This window comes from Mytilus californianus, unplaced genomic scaffold (assembly GCF_021869535.1).
Source record: "Mytilus californianus isolate M0D057914Y unplaced genomic scaffold, xbMytCali1.0.p SCAF_4, whole genome shotgun sequence".
NCBI lineage: Eukaryota > Metazoa > Mollusca > Bivalvia > Mytilida > Mytilidae > Mytilus > Mytilus californianus.
Window position 1 is genome coordinate 87,408,938 of NW_026262690.1, and position 23,348 is coordinate 87,432,285.

General features: G+C 33.0%; 1 protein-coding gene across 1 annotated transcript in view; it reads left to right on the top strand.

The window, feature by feature from the left end:
* LOC127737125 (uncharacterized) overlaps positions 1–21,067 on the top strand; it is a 30,454-nt gene extending 9,387 nt beyond the window's left edge. The window contains exons 2-7 of the mRNA XM_052247659.1: positions 6,589–6,652; positions 13,851–14,073; positions 17,315–17,644; positions 18,229–18,313; positions 19,228–19,343; positions 21,060–21,067. Coding sequence (XP_052103619.1) covers positions 6,605–6,652; positions 13,851–14,073; positions 17,315–17,644; positions 18,229–18,313; positions 19,228–19,343; positions 21,060–21,067 — 810 coding nt within the window. The 5' untranslated portion in view covers positions 6,589–6,604. The remainder of the gene's footprint in view (positions 1–6,588; positions 6,653–13,850; positions 14,074–17,314; positions 17,645–18,228; positions 18,314–19,227; positions 19,344–21,059) is intronic.
* Positions 21,068–23,348: the final 2,281 nt, after the last annotated feature.

The following is a 23,348-nucleotide window of genomic DNA, read 5'->3' on the forward strand; positions in this document are numbered from 1 at the left end:
TCCTCAAGATTTAAGAAATTGTCAATTTTCCAACAAAAAAACAAGATTTAAGAAATTGTCAATTTTCCAAAGAAAATTTGGGGGTCACAATTTATTTTGCTAATTCTTTGTACATGTATATAGTCTGAAAACAGATTTACTAAGTATTGTGTAACAGTACAGTGTATTGCACAAAAGCAAGAAATCTTCAATTGAATATAAATTCAAATCATATAACCAATTTCAAGTTCTTTGACTACATTTATTCTGTGTCAGAAACTTATAATTTGTCAAATATTTAATTACAATCCAATTTCAGTCCTGTATTAAGCTTGAATATTGTGTCTATTTTTGCCCCAACTGTTCAAGGTTGGACCTCTTCCGTCGTATCCAGCTGTGCTGGGCAAAGAAGTTTATTATATAGATTAATATTAGATCGTTGGTTTTCCTGTTTGAATTGTTTTACACTAGTAATTTTGGAGCCCTTTATAGCTTGCTGTTCGGTGTGAGCCAAGGCTCCATGTTGAAGGCTGTACTTTGACCTAAAATTGTTAACTTTTTATACATTGTGACTTGCATAGAGAGTTGTCTCATTGGCACTCTTACCACATCTTCTTATTTATACTAACAGGAGTTATTACCCTTGCATGATGATTTTTAGCCATATTTGTGTTTTTACCTACAAAAACAATAGCATGGTTGAAATCATCAATTGGCTTGTAGCAGTTATCATCCTTGAGTTATGATTTTTACCTACTTTTTTACATCGAGACGACTGTGAGGTCTTTCCGATGTATTGCTATCACCTGAACTTTGCACACATAACTTTCGTTTTGGGATTGTAACCGATCTATAAACATGACAAATACGCGGATATTAAACTAGTGCAAACTAACATTCTTTATCGTTTGTTATAAATACATCTCTTCAATGAATACTGATAAAAAATATTTTTGTTTAGAACATAAATTAATAATATGAAAATGTTTTGTCGTTAGATATATATATATATATATATATATATAAGTGAAAAATCATTGATAATATCTATGCACACGTACATTGATAATATCTATGCACATGTACGTTAAAGCATGCAGAAGAATATCTCAAGAACGTTTTGCGACAATTCCGGCAAGGACAGGTAACTCTGTAATTGTTTTTGCGGGAAAATATGAACTAATCTTTTAGAAAAATCGAAATTTTTACAGAAGAGTGTCCACCATGCACTTGCACTGCACTATTATTAGAATAGTAGAATAGTATGATATACAAATGGATGAAAATTATATATACATGTAACTGTTATATTAATATAATATATAACAACAAACCAGTGTAAACTGATTTATATCACTACATTATAATAGTTAGTACGGTGAAGTTGAATTTCCTGTCATTTATTCATCATCTATGCATGAACTTGTCTCAGAAAAAAATATATCTCTGAACATTAACCTCAGTTTCAGGTATAGAGATGTGATTTTTTTCTGTGACAAGTGCTTTTGATCATCCACAAGAACTTGCGGTCATCCGATGTTCAGTACTTCAGTACTTTGATTAATTTTTGCTGGTGTGTATATTTCCAAAATGTTAGCTATGCCCATGCATATATCTGTAACAATATTTAAGATTTAAAAAAATGTAACCTGTAACGGAAAAATTCATCGATCAGGATTTCTTTACCCTAAATTACGTACAACAGTTACTAAGTTCTTCCATATACAACAGTTTGGTTTGAAAGTTTGGCTGTTCCTATTGAAATCTTTAAACATATGGTATATTACACCCATATTTTACTGTCTTTAATAGGTTGTGGGGAGAGTTTATTGCTCACATCACAGACATGTTAAATCCTGACACATTCTTAATGTGCCTACTCTAAGCCAGGAACCTGTAATCAAGTGGTTATGGTGGTTGTTATAAGTTACTATTTGCCTAATTTTTTTTCTTTCATTGTTGTAATTTCCATTGGTTTTCTTTTTCTTTTTAGCTGACTTAAAATGTTGTGGGTTTTGCTCATTGTGTTGAAGGCATTACTGTGACAAGTTCTTGTTTACCTGTTTGTTTTTTGTCTATGGATCTCTTTTGCAATCGTAATGTCCATTGAAAGGCTTTTTTTCTCATTATAACCTTTTCCAGTTTAATAACCATTTCAATTTATTTTTTAATAGCTACTGTTTTCAGTTGCACCTGTGAATGGTCAAATGGGTAATACAAATGTACATTGATTTTGAAAACTTTTTGCAGTTATAAAGTCATAAAAGATAATATAATATGGAGTCCTGTGACAATAACTACATCAATATAAAAAAATAAATCAGCTGTTAGGTTTGCTTCTCTCACTCTTTATTTTTCTCTGTTAGCTTGTTGACTCTGAAATGTACAAGTTGTTCTGAATATGCATGTAACTTTTGCTGTTTGATTGAACACTGCCCGTGCGTGTGCACTCGACTCCAATCTTAATTGACTAGGATTGTCAGTTTTCCTATCGAAGGTCGTGGTTTTCTCTGGGCACTCCTGCTGCTTCCACCAATAAAAACTGGTCGCCATGAAATAGCCCTAATGTGGTGCTTAAAAGTGGTGTTAAAACACCAACAATCAATCAATCAATTTATTCTACTCATATCAAGCATATTGGGTAAACTTATGCATCTATGCACCTTTTATCTCTTCACAAAAAACATCATACAAAAATTTATCTTCAGTTAAACTAAAATGTTTATACTTTTAAGTTTACTTTTAGTGCTTATGTACTCTATGACATAGGAAAAAATAGTTAAAAAAACAATAATAAATTTAGATTAAAGATGCTAATTTTAGAAATATATGTACAATGTACTATTATGGCATTTCCTTTATTCTGGGTATTTTGCAGATTTATTTTTAAAACTATTGTAATATATAGTATATTGAAATGAATAAGCTTGATATGTATTTACATGTCTATCTCAATTAGGTGATTCTTAAATAAGGGTAAAACTATTTTTAGTTTTTATGCAATATTTGTCCAAAAGGTAGATGAATATGACAATAAAAATAAAATTAAAATCATAATAGATTGAAGTTTAATAAAGGTGACCTTGACAATTTTAATATTTTTATTTTAGTGTCAGAATGTAGAACTTATGTATAATTTAATTATTTTTTTATAGCATAATCAGATTCAATTTATTTACTTTGAAATGAGTGTTTGAAATACTTTTATACAAACAGATAATGATTAATTCTGAAAAGTTGTTATTCTTATTGAAATAATGGGAATAGGATTTGGTCATTGATTTAATAGGATTAGGTCATCATGATCACTACCCATAGGTGGATATTTAAATTCCATATTTCATCACTTCAGTAAATAGATTAATGTTTATCACCTGTTTTAGGCAGTGACTAAGCTTTTTTTTAGTATGGAACAGAAATGCCAAATTACTTTCTGATCCCATATTGTAATCTTAACATTGTCATGACATTTTCCATAAATAAAGTGCAGAAAAGTTAAGATAATAGATTGTTTTACCCAGACTGAGTATACAGGCACACATTGCACTAAGGTATTGAAATTTTGCAAATAATAATTTATTTAATAGTGAAACATGTATTTTATTTCATGTTAAGACAAGAACTAAAGAAGGAAATTTTTGAGCTAAAATGTTCTTGAATCAACTTTTCTAACTTTTTGCACTATGTTATCTTTTAAAAAATATAGAGAGGACCAGAAGCAAACCCAACAGCTTATTTTTGCCTATTATCTTGAAAACTAATAGATACAGAGAGATTTCAAATTGCAAAAATGATCAGCAATTCAGGATCTACAAATAAGTCTGCTTGATCGAAATTGTAAGTCGACTCCTTATTAGAGTTATTGTCTTTTGATGACGTTTTTTACCAATTTTTTGCGTTTTTCCCTTATTTTTTAAAAATTATGATAGATAGATAGAAGCTTTAATAAGCAAACGTGATCAGCAAGACAAGATCTACAATTAAGACAAATGGAGGAAATTGTCTGACGACTCCTTTCTGGAGTTATTGCCCTTTAATGTCAAATTTTACCATTTATTTTGCGTTTTTGCCTTATATCTTCAAAATTGTAATAGATAAAAAGAAACTTAAATAAGCAAATATGATCAGCAAGAATGTAGTTCTTGTCTTGCTTATTTAAGTTTCTATTTATCTATAATAGTTTTTATCAAATAAGTCAAAACGCAAAAAAAATTGGTAAAAATTGACATTACAGGGCAATAACTGCAATAAGGATTCTACAGACAATGTCCTCTTTTTTGTCTTAATCCTAATTGTTTTGCGTTTTACCTTATTTGATTAAAATTATTATAGGTAAAAAGAAACTTTAATTAACAAATATGATCAACAAGTCAAGATCTACAAACAAGTCAAATTTTGCTGATATAGTTAGTAGACTGCCACTCTTTTTTGGGGTGATTTCCCTTAAACAAGGATTTTTTTACCCTCTTTTGTGTTTTGAGCAAAAACTAAAGAAGATAGAGAGAAACTAAACAGACAAAACAATCAGCAATACAAAATCAACATAAAAGAGATTTTTGTCATGAATTCTATTCTCGTTTGACGAGAGTGTCCTTTTGAGCTAAAGAGGGCCAGGTGAGCTTTCCTCATCACTTGGCGTCCGTCGTCCGTCGTCTGTCGTTGTTGTTGTAGTTAACTTTTACAAAAATCTTCTTCTCTGAAACTACTGGGCCAAATTAAACAAAACTTGGCCTCAATCATCCTTAGGGTATCTATTTTAAAAAATATATCCGATGACCCCCGCCCATCAACCAAGATGGCCACCTCGGCTAAAAATAGAACATGGGGGTAAAATACAGTTTTTGGCTTATAGCTCTGAAACAAAAGCATTTAGAGAAAATTTTGACGAGTAAAAATGTTCATCAGGTCAAGATCTATCTGCCCTGAAATTTTCAGACAAATCAGACAACCCGTTGTTGGGTTGCTGCCCCTGAATTGGTAATTTTAAGGAAATTTTGCAGTTTTTGGTTATTATCTTGAATATTATAATAGATAGAGATAAACTGTTTACAGCAAAAATGTTCAGCAAAGTATGATCTACAAATAAGATTAACACGACCAAAATAGTCAATTGACACCTTAAGGAGTTATTGCCCTTTAAAGTCAATTTTTCACAATTTTTTGTAAATTTTTGTAATCTTTTACAAAAATCTTCTCCTCTGAATCTACTTGGCCGAATGGAATTAAACTTAGCCACAATTATTATTAGAGTATCTTGATTGAAAAATGTATCTGATGACCCTGCCCTACAACCAACATGGTCCCTATTGGTAAAAATAGAACATAGGGGTTTACTACATGTACTATAGAAGTCTATGGGAAAATGTAAAAAAAACAATTTCAAATGGTCACAACTTGAAAACTAATTTGAATAATGATAATGGGTCTTCAGTAACTAACTATTGTAAGACTACAATGGGTTGACTAGATTTTTTTTCCAGGGGGTGCAATTTTTTCAGGGGGGGGGGTGTTAATAATTTCTCCTTGATATGTTCCATTTTCATAATTTTCAGTGTCACTTTTTCTATAAACCATTAATTATTATATCTTTTCTTTCAGCATACTTATATTGGCTGAACGCCCCCCAGACCCAGCGGTTAGTCTGAGTCAGGGGAACCCCTGCCCAAATTTTTTTTTGAAGGGTGTTCCATAAAAACAAAGGCATTTTCAGCATTATACAGGCCCTGGGTGAAAAAAATTTTGGATCGGTGAAAAGAAAATTTTTAACATGACCAATTGGCAATTGACGTCTTATTGGAGTTATTTTCTGCAATTTATTGGTAATTTTTTATAAATCTTAAAAAGACTTCTGCTTTTAATTTAACTACTGGGCCATATTTAACCAAACTTAGCCTCAATCATTATTAGGGTATCTATATGATTTTAACCTTATTTTACATGATTTCCAAAACCACAGTAGATACAGGTAAGCGACACAGGCTCTTGAGAGTCTCTAGTTTGAATATGTATATATACATAGACCTAGGTGAGGAACACAGGCTCTTTAGAGCCTCTACGTTTTTTTTTAAAAGTGACCTTGTGACCTTGTGACCTGAGATATTTTTCAAAAATAACCTTGTGACCTAAGTGGGTAACCTACTAGTAGCCCAGAAATGTCCATGAGGATCTCCAATATTTTGATATGATCCTGTTCATCTAGTTGAAAAAGAAATAGAACTTTAAAATGCCTAGTAATATAACATAATAGATATAAGAAGATGTGGTATGAGGGCCAAGGAGACAACTTTCCATCCAAGTCACAATTAGTAAAAAGTTAACAATTATAGGTTAAAGTACGGCCTTCAACACGGAGCCTTGACTCACACCGAACAGCAAGCTATTAAGGGCCCCAAAAATGACTAGTGTAAAAACCGTTCAAACAGGAAAACCAAAGGTCTAATCTATATGAAAAACGAGAAACACTTATGAAAGACACCAACAAACAACAAACACTGAACAACAGGTTCCTGACTTAGGACTTAAGCTTATTTTTGCAAATATAATTGAAACTTAATTTGACAACTTGAACAAATAAACTAACATGTCATTATGTTTTTTTCTTTCTTTCAGAAAATGCACATCAATTATGAAGTACATTAATGACAAGAAAGAAATTATATACAACATCCTGAGGGTATGATAAAATTAAATTCAGTTTTGGTTTATAATGATTAAAGACTTACACTGATCAGAGATATATTGTATCTATATCTTTCTATTTTATGCTTTTTTATGATGGTCTTAGGGATCTCCATGACCCTATGTATGATGTTATAACATCATTAACTTATCCTCCAAATGGGGCCCCCATTGTTAAATAATATCCTCCCATGCACAGTCATAAAAAAACTATGCTAGAATCTGCTGTTTCAAGTTTGCAATAAGACCCAATTATCTGTAATTCATGATCTTTTTGGACAATAAGTACATTTTCTTACAAAAAGTTGATGTCACCAAGCAAATATCTCCATGTCACAATGTTCTATGGCAAGTTTCCCCCTGTTAAAAGGAAATTGAAATCTTGTCTTCTGCAAAACTCCTCATATAATCAGACTCATTCAGAGGAGGAAGGGCCTCGGTGGTCGAGAGGTCTAAGTAGTTCATCTACTATATATCACAACCTATGAACAATGAGGTTGTGAATTCAAACCCCACACTCTGCAGATGTGTTCGGCTCCAATTTTAAATTGACTGGGATTATCAGTTTTCCTGTAGAAGGTCTTAGTTCACTATGGGCACTTGGGCTTCCTCCACTAATTAGAACTTACCGCCATAATATAGTCAATATAGCTGAAAGTGTTGTTAGACACTAACAATCAATCAATCAGAGGAGAATATTTTAGCGAATCAATAGGAAATTTGAGGGAAAAGTATTGTAAATTTTAACAATGTTTAATGCCAAAATATAACCTATTTAATGCCAGATTTTTAACCATTCTACAATGTTCTATGGAAAAACGAAAATTATCTTTGCCAATTTTTGCGACTGAAATATAGTTTATTACATTAAATAGTAAAATTATCTATACTATTAAATTTGTAGACCAAATTCTTTTAGCTGGTTTGTCTCCGAGGTGACGATTATTATGTAGTAATAAATAGTTAGTGTATGTAATGTACTTTATAACTTCATATAGTAATTGCTTTAATTAGCGTAGCTTAATTAATTAAACTCCAAATAAAGTTCCATAGCTGGTTTCTTACCGTCTACATCTTGTAAGTTGGCGGAAATGGTTTTGTATTCAATTTGTCTTGAATTTATGACAACTCGGCCCACGGCCAACTCTCACCACTCAAACACTCTCACTAATTATTACAACTTGCATCACTTTATCAAACTTGCACCACTCAAAAAAAAAGAAAAGAAATATAACAAAAGAAATGTGTTAAATCATTAGATTGTTTTTCTTCTCTTTGTAAATTCCTCCTTTCTCGGAGCACCTGTGTCACTCAGAGACAGAACTCGCACCACTCGAAAAAAAAATACTACAAACTCGCACCACTGAAGAAATGTTTTAAATCATCAGAGAGTTCTAGATTGTCTTCTCTTAGTTATTTCCTGTGTAACACCAAGACAGAAGCTACTAATTGGACATTAAAACTCCTATGGCAGAAAAACTGACAAACTAATCAAAACTATCAACATAATGCACCAGTGCATAGAAACAGTTTGAGAAACACGAACCCAAGCTGTGTATCACCATAAACATTTCAAGTAGTCTTCAAGCCGCGCTCGCGCAGGTTTTTTCTAGTAGATTTAAATGTTAAAATAGCACAATATTGAAATGTCATATTTCAGTAAAAATGCAGTGTGATAAATGTGAACATGATGAATATCTGGTTCAAAAACTTCCTAAAATAGACATGATAGAGGATGTACAAGTTTTACATGTTTTATTCTCTCAGCAGATTCTAACTATACTTATGACTAGTTACAAAAATAATGATAATGAAAGTAGAACAAGGAAGTCTTTGAGATTAAGAACTATATTTATATTATTGCATACACTCTATTAATATCAAAACCAGCTAGGAATTTTCAGGTGTCAATTTTTTTAACAGATTGTTTCTAGTTTAGTTTTATGTAGACTAGAAAACATGAGAAGTTTCTGATCGGTTAAGAAATGTCTGTCTGCTGTTCAAATATAAGTGATGTCTGCCATCATAGTTACTAGTTTAAAAAAAAAAAAAAAGAACTAGGCAATGCTGTATTTCACTGTGATTCATCTGTAAAAGGCAGAAATTTAAATGACTTTTTTTAAATATAGACAAGTCAAATGATTTTTTTGGCAGACAGTCACCTGTTTATCAGTTTACAACAGGTGAGAAGTCTAGATACAATTGGATTGTCATTTGCTGATCAATACTTGAAGAGCTGCTGTTAACATGATTAAATCCTGCCAGCTTGTATATTCGAACATGATGGTAATGACATCTATGAAGTGAAAATACACCTTATCGCTATTTGTCTGCCAATACTGGACATCACAAAGGTTCACGTAAAATTTTGACGTCATAATAGAAAATATCTGACGCCACAATGGAAAAGTAATTGTTGTATGACTTCAATAGTTCAAGAGGCGCAGATTCTCTGGTCGAAGCAGATTTCCAAATAGCGATAAGGTCTATGGTAGTATGGGGAATGGGAAGAGGGGAGGGCAGGGATGTGGGCATATGAGTTCTTTGAATTCTGATATTGATTTACAAATGTTTGTATGAATGAATAAAAAAAATGTCAATGAGACAGCAAACCAACGACACAAATAACTAAAGGGCATCTAGAAGTCATCATACAGTCCTCAACAATAGCTCTTAATCACCCCAAGTTGAATATAAGATGTGATTATCAAAAAATCCAAAAGCAGTGCTATATTCTCAAAACAGCATGAACATTTGACATTTCCAAAAAAAAAAAATGATCGACTTGTAGTTATGTTGATAAAAAACTTGTATGCACATGATGCAGATACAGTACACACCAGGCCTTTGGGGCATTAATCAGTACTCAGAGTTCAAAAGGTATAAGTTTGGTAAGGGCCATATTGGAATATTGAGTCCAGTGTTTCAAGATAAAAAATGTTTTAAGTTGATGAAAAGACACTTAAGAAAGAAAATACCGGTAGAGTTTTTCTTATAAAGGGTTAAAATTTACAACCCAAATAGGCCATAAGTAGAAATTTTGGTGAAATTTGACAAAATGGTCTAGATTTCAACCAAATTTAGGCCTAGGAAACATAGAACTCAGGCTGCGACAAAATATTTAAGTCAGATATATGTAAAATGTTATTACTAACATTATGTTAAAAGATCTTTTTTGTCTAGACATGCGCTCATGCAGTAGCTGAGTATGTTTCTTGTAAAAAAAATCAATGGAAATTTAAATCAAAATGTGTGCTATTTGTGACGTCATGAGAAGAGCATTCAACAAATAGACATATTTTCTGTCTAGTCATTATTTTAGCTATGATTCAAATGAGTGTGATATTGGCCAATAAATCCTAATTTGAAATTGTAGCTAGAAATAGGGGCCAATTAAGGGCCTTATCGAACCTTCGTGCTCCAAACACCAAATCCAATATTTTGATTGGTTGATGTCTAAGTCTGAGTACGATCATCGTACTCAAAAGTTTATTAGACAGTAAGCCTAGTTGATTCAGTTAAAACACACCTTGTTGTTATTGAGGGATTAACAATAAAGCAGGTTGTCTGAAAGAGAAGAACAATTAAGGTTTTTCTGGTTTCCAGACAAATACTTAAGTATTCAGAGTCAATGGATCTCAATGAAATTGTACCACAAGGTTCCATACCACACACAGAAGATTGGGGTCGATTTTGTGGGTTGTGGCTTAAATCGTTAAGAAACTAGAGGACAAAACCAACAAGACTTTACAATACTGAAACAACAAATACTGATATGGCAGGAGATACACACCAAACAGGGTGTGTAAATTATTAGCTCACCTGGCCCTTCGAGCTATTCTCATCACTTGGCCTCCGTCGTCCGTCCTCTTCTGTCGTCATTGTCGTTAACTTTTTTTACATTTTCACCTTCTTCTAGAAAACTCCCAAGATTGCCGCCAGCGGGGGACTTAGTTTAACATAGGACCGACTCGGACCCTATGGGAAATACATACAAATGTCTTCTTTTAGAGAACCAGTGAATGGAATGAAACCAAACTTGGCATGAATGTTCCTTATGAGGTGCTGACCAAGTGTTGTTACTTTGCAGTATGTCCATCATCCAAGATGGCCGCCAGCAGGGGACTTAGTTTAACATAGAACCCTATGGGAAATACATACAAATGTCTTCTTTTAGAGAACCACTAAATGGAATGGAACCAAACATGGCATGAATGTTCCTTATCAGGTGTTGACCTAGTGTTGTTACTTTGCAGCCGATCCATTATCCAAGATGGCCGCCAGTGGGGGACTTAGTTTAACATAGGACCTTATGGGAAATACATACAAATGTCTTCTCTTAGAGAACCACTGAATGGAATGAAACCAAACATGGCATGAATGTTCCTTATGAGGTGCTGACCAAGTGTTGTTACTTTGCAGTCGGTCCATCATCCAAGATGGCCAACAGCGGGGGACTTAGTTTAACATAGGACCCTATGGGAAATACATACAAATGTCTTCTTTTAGAGAACCAATGAATGGAATGAAAGCAAACATGGCATGAATGTTCCTTATGAGGTGCTGACCAAGTGTTGTTACTTTGCAGCCGATCCATCATCCAAGATGGCCGCCAGTGGGTGACTTAGTTTAACATAGGACCCTATGGGAAATACATACAAATGTCTTCTTTTAGAGAACCACTAAATGGAATGGAACCAAACATGGCGTGAATGTTCCTTATGAGGTGCTGACCAAGTGTTGCTAATTTGTTGACGATTTACTGTTCAAGATGGCCACCAGGATATTTTATTAAATAACGGGACCAATATTAAACCAAATTTGGCCTCAATCATTATTTGGGAATCTGTTATGATTTTTATCTATCTTTACATGATTTCTAAAACCAAAGTAGAGTCAGGTGAGCGACACAGGCTCTTGAGAGCCATTAGTTATATTTAGTTTGTAAACAGATTTACTAAGTATTGCACAACAGCAAAATATTGCACAATAACAAGAAATCTTCAATTGAAAATAAATACAAATCTTGTAACCAATTTCAATGAGGATTAATTTAAAGTCTTGAATTGTTTGAGGTTTTTACCATATATTACTATATTGGATATTTGGACTTTTTTAAATAGGTCTACATTGGGGTCCAAAGGGTCCAAAATAAGACTTTGTTTGATTTCATCAAAAACTGAATTCTTGTAGTTCTATGATATGCTGAATCTAACTGTGCATTCAGTATGTTCAGATTTGTAATTTTGGGCCCTGATTTCAAATTACCGGTAGTACATATTAAGGTCCAAAGGGTCCAAAATTAAACTTTGTTTGAATTCATGGTTTTTTTTATACGCCTGTTTACGGGAGGTATTATGGTATACCGTTGACGGTCTGTCCGTCCGTCGTACCGTCTGTCCGTCTGTCCGTCCGTCCGTCCTCAACATGTCGGACATTAACTCAAAAACTCTTCAACCAATATGCATGAAACTTTGGTGAATTGTTTATATCTATTGACGTGAGCTCCGTTTTGTTTTTTTATAAATTTCAGATTTACCGTTTCTGAGTTTTGAGGTTTTATGCATTAAAAAAGGGGTGATTTTGTGGACAATAACTCAAAAACAATTTCACCAATTTGCAAGAAACTTTGGTGAATTGTTTATTTATATCGACATGAGCTCCCTTTCGATTTTTATAAATTTTAGACCATACGTTTCCGATTTATGGGGTTTTATTCATTACAAAAAGGGGGATTTTCCAGTTTTCGGACAATAACTCAAAAATGCTTTCAGCATTTTTTATGAAACTTTGGTGAATTGTTTATATCTATTCAGTATTGATGTAAGCTCCTTTTAGAATTTTATAAATTTTAGATTTTACATTTCCGAGTTCTGGGGTTTTATTCATTAAAATAGGAGGGATTTTCCAGTTTTTGGACAATAACTCAAAAACAATTTCACCAATTTGCAAGAAACTTTGGTGAATTGTTTATTTCTATTGACATGAGCTCCCTTTTGATTTTATTTTAATTTTAGACTATACGTTTCCAATTTATGGGGTTTTATACATTACAAAAAGTGGGATTTTCCAGTTTTCGGACAATAACTCAAAAATGCTTTCAGCATTTTTTATGAAACTTTGGTAAATTGTTTATATCTATTGTTGTAAGCTCCCTTTTGATTTTTATAAATTTAAGATTTAACGTTTCCGAGTTTTAAGATTTTATTCATAAAAAAAGGGTTGATTTTCAAGTTTTTGGACAATATCCTTTAAGTTCTTAGAGCAGTTTTCATTAAACTTTGATGACTGATATCATAAGATTTATATCTATTAAGATAACCTCCCTTTAGCTTTTTATAAATTTCTGATATAACATTGAGAAGTTATTGTTTGTTTATAGTCTGACAACAGATTTACTAAGTATTGCACAACAGCACAGTGTAATGCACAACAGCAAGAAATCTTTAATTGAATATAAATTCAATTCATATAACCAATTTCATGTTCTTTGACTACATTTATTCAGAAACCTATTATATGTCAAATATTTAATTACAATCCAAATTCAGACCTGTATCAAGCTTAAATATTGTGTCCATTTTTGCCCCAACTGTTCAGGGTTTGACCTCTGCGGGCGTATCCAGCTGCACTCAGTGAAATAGTTTATTTATATATGCTGAATCTTAACCATGGAATTAGATTTTGGATATTTGACCATTAAGTAGATTAAATGTCCCATTTAAAATTCTTAAGTTATCTGACCACATTTATTCTGTGTCAGAAATCTATAATGTGTCAAATATTTAATCACTATCCAAATTCAGAGCTGTATCAAGCTTGAATATTGTGTCCATACTTGCCCCAACTGTTCAGAGTTCGACCTCTGCGGTTGTATACAGCTGCTTCAGGCGGAGCGCATTTTTACTGAATAAAACCTGAATAACTTTTGTAGTGAAAGTACCAATTTTGGTTCAGAATTTAGCCACCCTTTTACCTAAAAAGAGGCTACCATTACCTGTATCATGTGTATGTTGTCATGTAGAAATTGTTTTAGCTTTGTTTAAGTTTATATTACAAGTACGGTAAGATATATATGAATGGGGATAATACCTCCAGAGCCATTTTCATAAATTTTGCAGTTTTTAGTATTGTCTAAAATACGTAATTGTAATTGTAATTAATCTGTATTTAAAATATATTTTAATATATAGCTGTTGATACTTCTTCACTTTTGTGGAGTAAGTGACAGTCAAGGATGTCAACATGTTCCAAAGGTTGTGGCCAGCTGTCCCAAGTCTGCTTATGATTGGACGATGCATGCAAAGATAATATGTACAGAGTCGAACAACTATCACTGCCTAATAACAGAACACCATCGTGATGACAAACAACATATCATTGAATGCTGCATGAAGCCTCAAAACATCACAAGGGGTAATTATTCTGGTATCATATAAGGAGTAACTGTGGCCATTTTTTGTCAGGCCTGAGAAGGAAATGGTCGTATATTGGTATGACGTTGTCGTCGTCGTCGTTGTCGTTGTCCGAAGACACATTGGTTTTCGCACTCTAACTTTAGTTTAAGTGAATGGATCTCTATGAAATTTTACCATAAGGTTCAATACCACAAAAGGAAGGTTGGGATTGATTTTGGGGGTTATGGTACCAACAGTTAAGGAATTAGGGGCCAAAAAGGGGCCAAAAATAAGCATTTTTGTAACTTCCAGACATAACTTGTGTGTTAGTGTATGGATCTCTCTGACATTGTACCACAAGGTTCCAGATCACAAAGGGAATGCTGGGATTGATTGGGGGTAATTGCCTCCAAATTTTAGGAATTAGGGGCCAAAAAAGGGGCAAAAAACAAGCATGTTTCTAGTTTCATGATAATAACTGGTGTGTGTCAGTGTATGGATCTTTCTGAAATTGTACTACAAGGTTCCATATCACAAAGGGAAAGCTGGAATTGAGTTTGGGGGTAATTGCCCAAAAGGTTTAGGAATAAGGGGCCAAAAAGGAGCCAAAAATAAGCATTTTTCTAGTTTCCAGACAATAACTTGTGTTCAAGTGTATGGATCTCTCTGAAATTGTACTGCAAGGTACCATACCACAAAGGGAAGGCTGGGATTGTTTTTGGGGGTAATTGCCCTAAATGTTTAGGAATTAGGACCCAAAAAGGGGCCTAAAAACAAGCATTTTCTAGTTTCCAGACAATAACTTGTGTTCAAGTGTATGGATCTCTCTGAAATTGTACTGCAAGGTACCATTCCACAAAGGGAAGGCTGGGATTGATTTTGGGGGTAATTGCCTCAAAATTTGAGGAATTAAGGGCTAAAAGGGGCAAAAAACAAGCATTTTTCTAGTTTCAGGACAATAACTTGTGTGTAAGTGTATGGATCTTTATGAAATTGTACTACAAGGTTCCATATCACAAAGGGAAAGCTGGGTTTGAGTTTGGGGGTAATTGCCCTAAACATTTAGGAATTTGGGGCCAAAAATGGGCCTAAAAACAAGCATTTTTCTATTTTCCAGACAATAACTTGTGTTCAAGTGTATGGATCTCTCTGAAATTGTACTGCAAGGTACCATACCTCAAAGGGAAGGCTGGGATTGAGTTTGGGAGTGATGAATCATAAGGGAGTTCAAAAAATTTGGGGGAGGGATTTTTTTTTTCTTTAAAATTTTCCATTTTAAATTGGTTATTTCTGATATATATATAAAAGCAAATAATAATATGGTTTGAATAGGTAAATTAAAATTTTTTAAGTTCTTAGACCACATTCATTCTGTGTCAGAAACCTATGCTGTGTCAAATATTTAATCACAATCCAAATTCAGTGCTGTATCAAGCTTGAATGTTGTGTCCATACTTGCCCCAACTGTTCAGGGTTCTACCTCTGCTGTCGTATCAAGCAGCGCCCAGCGGAGCATTTTATTGCATCTGTCAAGGTACCACATCCTGTTTGCCGATAGACAAATTTCAGATACTCAATGTGCAAGGAAAATGTTTGTCAAACAATTTTTGGCTTTTATATTTGGTTCTTCATCTTGAAAATGTTGAGTTGTAGCTTGTAAGCAATTTTTAGCTCACCTGGCCCAAAGTGCCAAGTGAGCTTTTCACATCACTTGGTGTCTGTTGTCCGTCACTGTTGGTTGTCGTCATTGTTGTTTTTTTTGTCCATTAACTTTTACAAAAATCTTCTCTTCTGAACTACTAGGCCAAAGGTGTAGGTTCTGTTTTTCCCCCCATGATTTTCACAGTTTTTGACATAATCAACTTTGGTAGCAACCCCTGATCCACAATTTTTTTTTGTCTTGAGATTTGATATAATTATTAGCATCTTTTAGTTACAGAACATTTTGGATTGTAGGTTGCAGCCAAAGAAATCCTAAAGCTTTTAACAAAAAAAAAATGCACAAAATCATCATGATTAGACAATATATCCAAAATATGCTGACTTTAGAGCCTAAAATGTACTTTTTTTGAAGAAATTTATTTTACCTAGCATGCTTAAATGATTTCTTCCAATTTTTCCGTTTTCATGTTTTCGTCTATATCTTAAAAACTATAAACGATAAACGATATATAGACACTATAAATAGCATAAATAATCATCAAGACAAGATCTACAAATAAGGCATATTTTTGTAAAATTGAGAATGGAAATGGGGAATGTGTCAAAGAGACAACAACCCGACCAAAGAGCAGAAAACAGCCAAAGGCCACCAATTGGTCTTCAACACAGTGAGAAAATCCAGCACCTGGAGGAGGGCTTCAGCTGGCCCATAAACAAAAATGTGTACTAGTTCAGTGAAAATGGACGTCATACTAAACTCCAAAACATATAAATGAACTAAAACTAAAAAACGTACAAGACTAACAAAGGCCAGAGGCTCCTGGCTTGGGACAGGCGCAAAAATGCGGCAGGGTTAAACATGTTTTGTGATATCTCAACCCTCCCCCTATACCTCTAGCCAATGTAGAATAAACAAACACACAGCAATACGCACAATAAAACTCAGTTTAAAAGAAGTCCGAGTCCAATGTCAGAATAGGTAGCAAAAGAAACTATGCAAAATGACAATGATACATAAATTAACAAAGGACTACTAGCAGTTACTGACATGCCAGCTCCAGACCTCAATTAAACTGATTGAAAGATTATGTCTTCATATGATGAAGACTCTTTATAGGAGTCATTGCCTTTAAATGATTATTTGTTTACCCTTTTTTTGTGTTTTGGGCAAAACTAAAGAAGATGGAGAAACTAAACAGAAAAATTTATCACCAATACAAGATCAACAAAAAAGAGATTTTTGTGATGAAATCTAATCTAGTCGATAATGTTGGAAAGTATTCATTGTTGAAGATGCACATAGATCTAGGTGAGCAACACAGGCTCTTTAGAGCTTGTGGCTCTTGCGACATTTGTATTGCAGCTACTTCCTGTTTGATAATAGTTTGAAACACTCATTATTCAAGGAAAATTTTCGTCAAAGTTTTATTGGACTCAATAAAAGAGAACAATCAGTTATGCTTCAGTATACATGTTACCCCAATCAATAAAATGCAGACACACAGATCCAGATTCTGAATTAAACTGAATGTATTTGCCTTGTTTAGTTAGAAATTTCTTTACTCTGGTACATGTATTCATATTATTTTTTGATTTAGGACATATGCCAAGGTATAATTTAAACAAGAAAGATTTACAGGAGATAGAATGCCAAGAAAACTATTACATGCCAACACAGTTCCCATCTAATAGATACAGAGACCATGATGTTCAGCACTGCAAATATATGAAATCAAATTGTAATATGGAAGGAATGAAAATCTGTAATCACGGAAGTACAACAACTGATAGATCGTGTTACTGTGATTATAAGGAATTATATTTACCAGAGTTGCCCTTAGATCCTGGCGAACACTGCTTTTCACTGAAAGATAATTTATGTAGTCTTAGAAATGACTGTGATAGAACTTATCAAGAACTAGATATGAGTAAGTTTATATAACTTTTAGCTCACCTAGCACCTAGCACAAAGGGCCAGTTTGGACTTATCATATGGGATCATTTGTGTATCATCCCTTATTTGTTGTCTGATGTAAAATTTATCAAAAAAGCATTAATAGGCTAATTGATAGTAAATTTGCTGATCATGTTTACAAACAGAATTTAACTAAACTTTTACAAAAGCTTCTTCATAATCAAGAGATACCATCTGGAGCCAAATTTTGAAAGTTTTTTGTTCTTATTTTGCTGAAATTTCTAGGTTAACAATACAGACATTTTAGATCCCCTAATTTAATTGTTAAAATATCCATAATGACTGTGCTAGTGTTCCTGTCTCTTGAAATATTTTATGTAAGAAAACTTTAACCAATAGGCATTAAAAATAAACATCTACATTGAAATTGGAAGTTCTGACTGTAATATCATTTCAAAATTTCATAAATTTTCATGATAGGTACATTTATATGTCAGTCAATTAATTTGCTGTTTGCAAGTCTTAGTTTTTACAGTATTCATTTCAACTTTATTTTCACTCATTCATTATGCTATATATTTACATATTTTATTTAAGTGTACCAGTGTGTCAATAAATGTAGAAATGGTTACTATAGACCTGAAAATGAATTGATATGCAGACCTATCTCCATAAGCCCAACGTAAGTACATGATATATGACTTATTTTACTCTTTGTCTTTGTAAATCAACCTTCATGTTGAAGAAAGAAGTTATTTTTTTTTTGTTACTTAAGCCCTTGATTTCACCTTTTTTATGCTATTAATAAACTGCTTGTGTTTTTAAAAACAAGTTTGTCACAAAGTGGTGAAGCACCCCCAAACACATTGTACATCACTGCAAAGTGTCCAGATATAAACTAATGTTTTATTACTGAAATGAGCATAAATGAAGTTAATAGTACATGCAGTATATTATATATAAATACTTAATCAGCACAAACCTCAGTAATATATTCGGTTAATTTAAGAATATGATGTACTGAGATTGCCAATTAGACAACTATCCACCAGAACAATGTTCATTATCCTTGACCTCATTTTCATAGTTCAGTGACTGCTTGAAAAAATTTCAAGTTTTCTTGTCATGTGAAATACTCACTTATTATGAGTAATAGGATAACTTTATTTGGTATATGGGATCCTTGCAAGGTCAACTTGTCTGTCAGACAGGGTTCACCTGAACTCAACCTCATATCTTTAAGTAGTAATCAATGTGAAGATTTCGTGGTCAAGTCCGTTTCTCATATTCTACAAGCAATGGTTCAACTGTATTTGATGTATGGAATGATTGTAAGGTGTACATGACACACCGACAGGTTTCATCTGACTTTGACCTTTATTTCATGGTTCATTGAACAATGTCTTGTTTTTGTGGTTTGATCTATTTCTCAGAAATTATAAGCTATAGGTCAACTATATTTGGTGTATGGAATGATTGTAATGTGTACAAGTCTGGCTGGTAGGTTTCAGCTGACCTTGACCTTTATTTCATGGTTCATTGGATACAAATATTTTTATTCGTATTTCTGAAAAATTTGTTTATTTTATTCAACAGAATTACTGATAAAGTAACAGTTGAGGTATCTGTTCCTGACAGCAAACCAACAAAAGTTCCAAGGTTGACAACAACAAGAAGGGATGAAATGATCAAACCAAAAATGGAAAATGAAGGTACACATTTTTATTTTTTGCGGTCGTATATTGGTATTACGTCGTCTTCATCATTGGCGTCAGCATCGTACGAAGACATTTGGTTTCCAGACAATAACTTTAGTTTAAGTGTATGGATCTCTATGAAAATAAACAAAAGGTTCAATACCACAAAAGGAAGGTTGGGATTGTTTTTGGGGTGATAGTCCCAACCGTTTAGGAATTAGGGGCCAAAACAAGCATTTTTCTAGTTTCAGGACAATAACTTGTGTATAAGTATTTTGATTGCTCTGAAATTGTTCCAGAAGATTCAATACCACAAGTAGAAGCTTGGGATTCATTTTGGGGGTAATTGCCCTAACCGTTCAGGAATTAGGGGCCAAAAAGGGTCTAAAACAAGCATTTTTCTAGTTTTCAGACAATAACGTGTTCAAAATTAATTTTTTGAAAGGGGAGAGGGGGGTAATTTTTTTTTTTTGGGGGGGGGGGGGCAGTTTTTTTTCTTCAAAAGAAAATTCTCTTCAAATATTATTTTTTTTGAAAGGGAGGTGGGGGTAAAAAAAATCTTTTTTTGGGGGGGTCAATTTTTTTCCCCTCAAGATTTAAGAAATTGTCAATTTTCCAAAGAAAAAAATTGGGGGTCACAATTTATTTTGCTAATTTGTTTGTATTTTGTCTGAAAACAGATTAACTAAGTATTGCACAACAGCACAGTGTATTGCACAACAGCAAGAAATCTTCAATTGAATATAAATTCAAATCATACAACCAATTTCAAGTTCTTTGACTACATATATTCAGCTGATATTTAAAGACACTAAATAGTTATTGTCTTTATCCTACAATTAAATTTGTGCATTTTTTTCCATTCCAATCGTTGAATTTGTTTTTGAAAGAAATCGACATGACTTAAACACGGACCGCAATGAGGACCCAAAATTGAACTGTGACGTAAACAGTAATTTGACATAACCGTTCGCTCGCAACAGACGCAGGATACCAGGAGACTATACATCTAGTATACGTATATCACTTCGTGTTATCTGTACACCTGTATTAGTATAGTAGAAGGGTCGATTGCACGATAAATAAATATACTTTCCACTATTTGTTTTTTGTTAGTAAACACAGCAAACGGAAGTGAGTTTTACAAGAAAGAAGATCCTATCGAATATATTTAATATATGTTCAGATATTCCAGTTACCAATTAACATGTGTGAATTTTACCATACTTTTCAAGAGAAAAACTACACAAGTTACAGAAAGTACAGGTGTATGAATGGTATCTGTTGTACCAAAATTTATGAACAAAGGGAGATAATTCGATTCACAATATTGTCACAATATATTTTATTGTTTTTTACAATAAGTGTTTGATTTTTAGCTATTTTTGGTTTACTTTTTATACATTGCGACATGGATGGAGATTTGTCTCATTGGCACTCATACCACATCTTCTTATTTATATATATTATATCAGCAAGGTCTTGGAAGATAGCCGACTAAGTATATTTTACATTTTTTTATGTCCCTTGGAAAAAAAATATATGGAAAATAGCATTAGCAATTTCAACCTACATTTCTCTTACAAATTTATAAAAAGTTTTAAAGGACAAAAAAAAAAACTTTTTTAGTTAATGGCCTTAAACAAATAAAATATGGGAAGCAAGGAGGACATTTGAAATCTGTTCTTTTATCTGGACTGTATTACTACTTTTGAGATTAATCAAACATAGTATATTGAGCACAACATTCTATACATCCTATCAATAAACATGACAATATTAATGTACCTATAAAAACAACGTTTTATTCATTTCAGGAAAACATGATCTAGTAACTATTATAGTTTTTGTTGTTATATTGATTGGACTTTGTTTGGTTATAATAATAGTATTGCTATGTTATCTTCGGAGGAATAAAAAAGGTAAGACTATTCCTTAGACTTCATTTTCATAGAAATAAACTGATTTGGCAAACAAAGGTAATTATACTAAGCATCTTCAGCTACGCTTAGCTCATGACAAGCTACTATAAATTCAGAATTCAATTTTTAATGTGAATCTTGGACAATAATATGAGCTTAATTTTTAGGAGACAATTACAGAAAAATATGACTGTCAAAAATAATTTGAAATCATTGTGAAGTTTTAAAACTTCTTCATATTTTTTCATTAATGAAAAATATTAATTTCTGAATTTACAGTTTTCATACTGCTTTGCTCTTCATTACCTATGTCTGCAAATTGCTGATTAGCTTTAATATTTTGCCTCAGCTGCAACCTGTACCCTCTGAATTCAGCAGTTCCTTTCTTACAAGGCCCATCTCTGAAACTCTTAAATGCCATCACACCTTTATATGCTGTCTAAATAATCAACATGTATTTTTTTGGAAAATTAAACTAAGCAAAACCTATCATTTTTATGTGAAATATTTTAAAGAAATTAAAGGCCTTTTGATATGAGAAAGGGACAATGGTACTCAAAAGTATATACATTTTCTATGTAATGTAATATGCTTTATCACTATTTTACAAAATTTTCCTTTGATCTTACTGACTGATTATTTCCTTTCTCAGCACCGTAGAGTGAAATGAAAAATTATCGATAGAAACTAAGGGGGCATGTGCTATTGTCAATGAAATGAACAATGTCGCCATAGGTATAATAGAGATAAACAGATTATCATTGGTCATCTCAACTTGATTGTTTTTCTTACTTTCACCGTACCAGCTCAAGCGAGAAAATCAATCTCGTTGAGATGACCAACGATAATCCATAAATATAGCTTAATGTGATAATTTGAGGGTAGTTCTTATGATCTTTTCTTTTCACTTCTTAGATTTTGAACTTTCAACTGTAATGAATTTGACTTTGGTTGATTGATTTTCTACTCTATGTTTTAAATTTTTGGCTGAATTTTCATCATTTGTAAATCCTTATTGTATATTCTCTTCAACTTTAATTTTGATTTGGCCTCCTAACGGATTCAAATACCACTGATGAGTTTTCTGTAGATACTAGATGAAACACACTTCAGGCATTATAATTTATAACCCTGGTATCTTTGGTGAAGGTTTGATAGTTGGACAGGCTATCGCAAGTGTTCTACTCCTAGATAATGTAGTACTAGTGTTTGAATACTAATTCTAGGAAGATGCTTCTAAAATTTTGAGTTACTTCTATTTTGATTAGCTTACAGCTTGAATTAAAATGTACTGAATGTTCATCGATAATTCAAATGAATTCAACTTCATTTTGAAAATGGCTATCACAAACACTACTTCGCGGATCTGCGCTGTGCGGAAATTAAAATCAATACACATCTACACAAGACAGCAGTTTCTACGTTATGCTTTTATCGGTATTCCCCAGACATGTGTGAGATCCATATATGTGTACCTCCCGACGGGAGTACAATAATCCCGGTTTCAGGGATTTCCTCCCGTCCTCCGGTTGAAGGGAAAATAAATACCGTGTTTAAAATATTTTATGAATGAACATTTTTCGATGCTATTTTTAATACGATTATTACAAATGTTTATTAAAGACATAAAAGCCTGAGTGTATCGAAAGTAACCTGGTATCTCATCTCTGCCCATAACAGACTCGGACTATAACAAACTCGGCCTATTACAAAATCGGACTATAACAAAATTAGTATATACTATTTGTTATTAAGTCTCCCAAACAAAGTTTGGAGACTTATTGTTTTTGCTCAGTTATTATTTTTCTTCTTGGGGTCTATTTATGGGTATTTTGAGGGGCCTACAGAAGGGAGGGATTTACTAAACCCAATGGAATTTTATTTTTTTAATTTTCAAATGACTATAACTTGAGAACAGTAAGTGATAGACACACGCGGTCTTCAGTAATGATCTCAGGACAATAAAAAAAATTAAATATAATATAGGTTGAGTCCCTGGGGTCAAACCCCCCCCCCCCCCCCTTTCCCCTTTCTATTTGAGAATGGGCTTTTATCTTGTAAACAGTTGAGATCCCCACACCTAAACCATATATATTCA